This window comes from Rhipicephalus microplus, chromosome 3 (assembly GCF_043290135.1).
Source record: "Rhipicephalus microplus isolate Deutch F79 chromosome 3, USDA_Rmic, whole genome shotgun sequence".
NCBI lineage: Eukaryota > Metazoa > Arthropoda > Arachnida > Ixodida > Ixodidae > Rhipicephalus > Rhipicephalus microplus.
The window spans coordinates 49,396,110-49,402,109 of NC_134702.1; the positions used below are offsets into that span (position 1 = coordinate 49,396,110).

The 6,000-nt window shown below is 41.6% G+C and overlaps 1 protein-coding gene across 2 annotated transcripts in view; it reads left to right on the forward strand.

Moving 5' to 3' along the window:
* Positions 1-3,042, forward strand: part of Mer (ezrin/radixin/moesin family protein merlin) — a 47,826-nt gene extending 44,784 nt beyond the window's left edge. For both annotated transcript variants that reach the window (XM_037426344.2, XM_037426352.2), the window contains exon 16: positions 2,607-3,042. In XM_037426344.2, the coding sequence (XP_037282241.1) occupies positions 2,607-2,657 (51 nt within the window). In that variant the 3' untranslated portion in view covers positions 2,658-3,042. The remainder of the gene's footprint in view (positions 1-2,606) is intronic.
* Positions 3,043-6,000: the final 2,958 nt, after the last annotated feature.

The window sequence follows — 6,000 nt, forward strand, 5'->3', positions numbered from 1 at the left end:
ACACAAACGTAATCATCGTCACCATCTTTGTTTCATATTCCCTGAAGTATTTTCTTGTGTAAATCACATTAACGTTTGGTTATGTTATCCAAACTGTGTTTCATTTATCGGTCAAACATATTCCTTATTGATGTTGTTGTCTTTTGATTGTTGAAACCTTGTATTCAAGTTTAAAGTTTCTTCAGGTATTTTACATGTCTTACATTAGTTTTGTTTATGTCCTCTACAGTTTGCTTCATTTGTCGGGCACGCATATGCTTTATTGATTTCATTGCCTGCGCAAATTTTCGCTCATTTATGTTTTCCTGTACATGTTTTGCATGTAGAAACTTATTTATGCTTAATTTCTTATTGACTCTTTACTTTACACTGAGCACTGTGTTATTTTGGTGGGTTTTGGGTTTACAGGGGGCCGGCGCTTTGTCAGGCTTTTATGCCTTTTCGCTGGTCCCCTAGGCAAATTGTACCGTTCTTCTTTTTTTTTTGCTTTTGCCTGAAATAAACTTCAATTTTAATTTCAATCTATGAATGAAGAATTGTTTTTGGTATCCAGCGCGCATATACGGATGACTCGTAACCATCACTGCGTCGGAATCTGCCTAAAATGTGTTCCAGTATATTAGAGCTAGAAATTCCATATTGAGGCTGCCATGTTTGTGTACTAGTGAGCGGAGAAGCTGCTTCCATGGGTGCAATATATATCATATCTACGGATGAAGGGTTGTTTTTGGTATCCAGCGCATAGACAAGTGACTCATAACCATCGCTGCGTTGGAATCTGCCACGAAATGAGTTCCTTATATCAGAGCTAAAAATTCGATACTACGGCCGCCATGTTTGTGTACCAGCGCAGTGAAAACCTGTTGCCATGACATCCAATACAATCTGTGTATGATTAAACGTTTGCTGTCGGTATCAGGTGTGGGACTCATACCCACCACTGCGTTAGGATTGGCCAAGAAATGGATCTCCTTCTGTTTTGTAAAGGGTTTTACTTCTCGATGCGGAATACGCACCATTTAGGTGGTAGAACAATACCATAGTAATAGTACCAATAAAAAGCGGGAAAACCGGGCAATTAATCGTGAAAAAGCGATACAACCTAGCGGGGCATTCGTATTCGGTCTCTACGAGGATTTAAATAATGTCAGAAGAGCAATTGTCTGTGTGGCAGCTTCTAAGGTTTAATTGATGCTCCGAAACCCGGGATATTCCCGTATGATATGACGAGAACCTTATTGTTTGATTCCTCGATAGGCTGCGATCCACATAAGCCGCTAGATTTCGAAAGAGCGATTCCCACTGTTATTCGTCTGGAAGTACAAAATAATGATAATGTAGTGAGGAATTCGCAAGGCACCGACTAGTGGGACCATCTCTCTCGGAGTGCGAGTGTGTGCACGAGCTGTAGACGCTGGACTGCTGGAGCATTTCTGTCCGTACCGGCTGCCTGCCTACCACCTGGCGTCGCTATTAAACTCCCTTATATATATATATATATATATATATATATATATATATAACGCACTGTACGTTTTGGAACCTTCTTATTCATCCTTAGTTAACTAGAAATTATTTATGGATATTCCTGTAACTTGGTCACTGTACTGGTTTGCTGACCCGTAGGTCGATCTCGGCAGCGGCAGTTTCCCTTCTGCGGAGGCAAGGCCCGTGTGCTTAGATTTTCTGGTCCAAGTTAACGACCGCGGTGAAAATTTCTGAAGCCCTTTCACTGTGCGGTGGCGCGCCTCGTTATTATGTCGTGGTTGTGGCGCGGACAATTCCAGGAATTATTATTTAAATCATTGAAACGGGTGGGTGCCAATTTTTCTTTTCATTGTCGGCCTAATGTGTGGGGAAAAAAATAAACAAAAAAACTGTTTATTAGAAATGCACGTTAGCACAGACACATGGTTAGTAGGCGACCGTCCGTCTTCGTAATCTAAGGTTTTCAAATATTTTCTGTCTTTTTCTTTTTTTAAGCATAAAATAAGAAGGACAAAAAAATAAAATGAACACGTTGAGTGCGCTTGTACATAAACACTCATGATAGGCTTTATTTTTATTATGTTTTTATTCCTTCTGTGTTTGTAAAGCTCGTGTGCTCTACGTACGGATTGATTGATTATTAATAATCACACGCGGTCGCGTACGTCCCACTTAACCCTGCCGCATAACGGTTGTAGACTTTTCGTTTTCTTAACATCTCTGTGTGGAGGGTTCGGTTTTGTTCGTGTAGCGTTCTTTATGAAGGAAGCGAAGCTAGAAAGATGCCTTTGACGGTGTTTTCGAAGTATGAGATCTCATTTTCGCTGTGAAAAAAAAAAAAAAAGGTGTTTACGCGCGTCAGTATGTGCTTTGTCATCACTGTCATTACTATGTTCAGTTTCGTTTGTGAGCTGAAATGTTACTCAGGCTTTTAAAACTGCTTTCAAACAAATGGAAATAAATTCAAAGTCTTGCTATATATATATATATATATATATATATATATATATATATATATATATATATATATAAACGAAATTATTGTTGTCGTTGTGGGAAAACTGGGCGAAGTGTTGTTGACACTCTTTTCTGCTTGCTTTTGTTTTCTTTTTTTGCAGACGAAGTCGGGCTCCACGAAAGCCAGGGTGGCCTTCTTCGAGGAGTTATGATAACTACTTAAATACTTGTTGCCTGGAAACGGTGTGTTTATATGTGTGTACGTCTTGTTTTATGTGTGCGCGCGCGCGCCATTGACTCGCAATCTTCGTTTTTTGAGCAGTGCGCCTCTTTGAAAAAAAAAAAAAGAAGAAAGAACAAGATGCTAGAGGAACAGAGTAAAATCTAGAAGTCTATATACCGTCCCTATTTCACGTCATAGAATAGAAAAAAACAAAAAGAAATAGAACAGTGCAGCTGGCTGCGCTGGCCCACTTTTTTAAAAAATATTTTATCTACCGCTTGCTGTCGTCTCTTTTCGTCCCCGTGTGGAAAAAAAACAATTCTTTTTCTGCTCCTGTAAATTTTGTAAATAAAATTATCGCTGCCCTGCTTTTATACCTTGCGTAGTTTTTTTTTCTTTCTTTCTCTCATATTGAACACGTTAGAAGCAAACTAGGTTTCCAGGACTGGAACAGAATGGAACATGGAACACTCGACCCAGCAGTGCTCTCGCAACCTGGTCGTGTCATTCGCTTGAGCCGTGCACGTAAGTTATCAAGTGCGTGCGCAGCATGTGCGTTATTATATCCGCTCCGCGATGCCTTTGGAACGAGGTGCCCCCGTGGCACGTATTCCTCATTTGCGACCGAGTCGGTATACCGCGCAGTTGCTCGCCGCTGTGTTTTATGCGAAGCACGGCAGTAAACCGGCCGTGCCGAATCTGTTTTGGGGTCAGCTTAATCCTTTGAGAGGGCGCGTTATGATCGACTGTTGGTAAATGCGTAAAGTTTGCGTATTGCGATGCCAGTCTTCTGGAGAAAAAAAATTGTAAAGCAGTGGAAGTCTTTGAATTAACTGTATAGTGTGTTTTACAGCAAGTAATCGTAATTAAAACGTAAATGATGATTTAGTTATTATCAGTCACGATATATTTCTTTACAAAGTGAATCCAGCGATCCATTTAAATTGCGTATGAATTGCTGTCTGCTCGCGGTAATTCCGAATTTATATATATATATATATATATATATATATATATATATATATAGATAACTTGGAGACCTACAGGCCGATCAGCTTGCTCTCCGTAGTATACAAGCTATTTACAAAGGTAATTGCTAACAGAATAGAGATATTAGAATTCAATCAACCAAAAAAACAAGCAGGATTTCGAACAGGCTACTAAACAATCGACTACATTCATACTATCAATCATGTAATAGAGAAATTTTTAGAATATAGCCAACCACTATACAAAGCCTTCATAGATTATGAGAAGGCGTTCGATTCAGTAGAAATATCAGCAGTCATGCAGACACTGCGCAATCAGGGCGTCGACGAAGCATATGTAGAAATACTGGAATAAATCTACAGGGGATCAACTGCTACCATAGTGCTTCATAAAGAAAGCGACAGAATACCAATCAAGAAGGGTGTAAGGCAGGGGGACACAATCTCCTTAATGCTATTTACCGCGTGCTTACAGGAGGTTTTCAGAAGCCTAGAATGGGAACAATTAGGGATAAGAGTTAATGGAGAGTACCTTAGTAACCTGCGCTTTGCCGACGACATTGCATTGCTGAGTAACTCAGGGGACGAATTGCAACTCATGATTACGGAGTTAGACAAGAAAAGCAGAAAAGTGGGTCTTAAATTTAATCTGCAGAAAACGAAAGTAATGTACAACAACCTCGGAAAAGAGCAGTGCTTCGAGATAGGTAATAGTGCACCTTAAGTTGTAAAAGAATATGTCTACTTAGGGCAGGTAATAACCGCGGAGCCGAACCACGAGATTGAAGTAACTAGAAGAATAAGAATGGGTGGAGCACATTTGCCAAGCACTCTCAAATTATGACAGGTAGATTGCCACTATCCCTCGAGAGCAAGGTATATAACAGCTGCATCTTGCCGGTACTTAGCTACGAAGCAGAAACCTGGAGACCTACAAAGAGGGTTCAGCTTAAATTGAGGACGACGCAGCGAGCAATGGAAAGAAAAAATGGTAGGTGTAACCTTAAGAGACAAGAAGAGAGCAGAATGGACTGGGGAACAAACCGGGGTTAAGGATATCATTGTTGAAATCAAGAAGAGGAAATGGACATGGGCCGGGCATGTAGCACGTAGACAGGATAACCGTTGGTCATTAAGGGTAACTAACTGGATTCCTAGAGAAGGCAAGCGGGTTAGGGGAAGACAGAAGGTTAGGTAGGCAGATGAGATGAAGAAGTTTGTGGGCATATAAATTGGCAGTAGCAAGCACATGACCAAGTTGACTGGCACAACGCAGTCAGGCTGATGATATATATGCGCGGAAGTCACTGCAGCAAAGCTATCGCGTACGTGCAGCAAAATATTTCAACCCAAAGCTATAAATGCGACATCAAGCAACAAGAATGCATAAATTTCAAGCAAAAAAAGCACGTGCCCTAATGAGAGAGAGGAGGAAGCCCGGGAGGTCAACCAGATATATGCATCCGGTTCGCTACCCAGCACTTGGGGTGGGGAAATAAGTGCAAGAAAAAGAACGTGTTGAGAGAGAGAAAAAGAAAACGCACGTGCACTCAGGGAGGGGGGGGGGGGGGGGTTGAATCAGCTTTAGCATTATATGATCGACCTGATCTGACAGACTATTGGGGCGTAGCTAGTGTGTCTACCGTAGCCTTGAACGATTGAACAACGCACTTTACACGCAGTGATTGACAGCAACACGGCAACTGCATCGTTTGCGGACATAGCAAGAGTGTGGACCAAAAGCAGGATATAGAAACGGCTCATGAAATTAATAAACATTCAATATTGCACCAATTTTGAAGAAAGTATAGGTAGCTTGAGGAATGCGCAACCAACCAACTGGCCCGATACAATTGTTTATTGAGGAATGAAGCATTTTCTTGCATAGTGCAGGCGCTCATGAGCATACAGGAGGGGGATTTCCGATATTTCACTTTAATTACGTGACCAGAATGTAGCCGCGACTAAAATAAAAATTAATCAACCATGGTGAAATCAGGCTTAGCAGTTTTAGCTTCACCTCACGTTCATTCGTGCACTTACAGACTTGCGGTCGGGGGGTACTCATGGGACGGAACAGCCTTAATATTTTTTTTTTCGTTCGATCATCTAGTTTTGTGTTTACATTGAGACGTACTAATTATTGCCGCTTGAATCGGCCTATTGGCGGATCCAGAGAAGAATGTGCAGAACTGTGGCTCCATCACGGTGGTCTAGTGGCTAAGGTACTCGGCTGCTCACCCGCAGGTCGCGGGATCAAATCCCGGCTGCGGCGGCTGCATTTCTGATAGAGGCGGAAATGTAGGCCCGTGTGCTCAGGTTTGGGTGCACGTTAAAGAACCC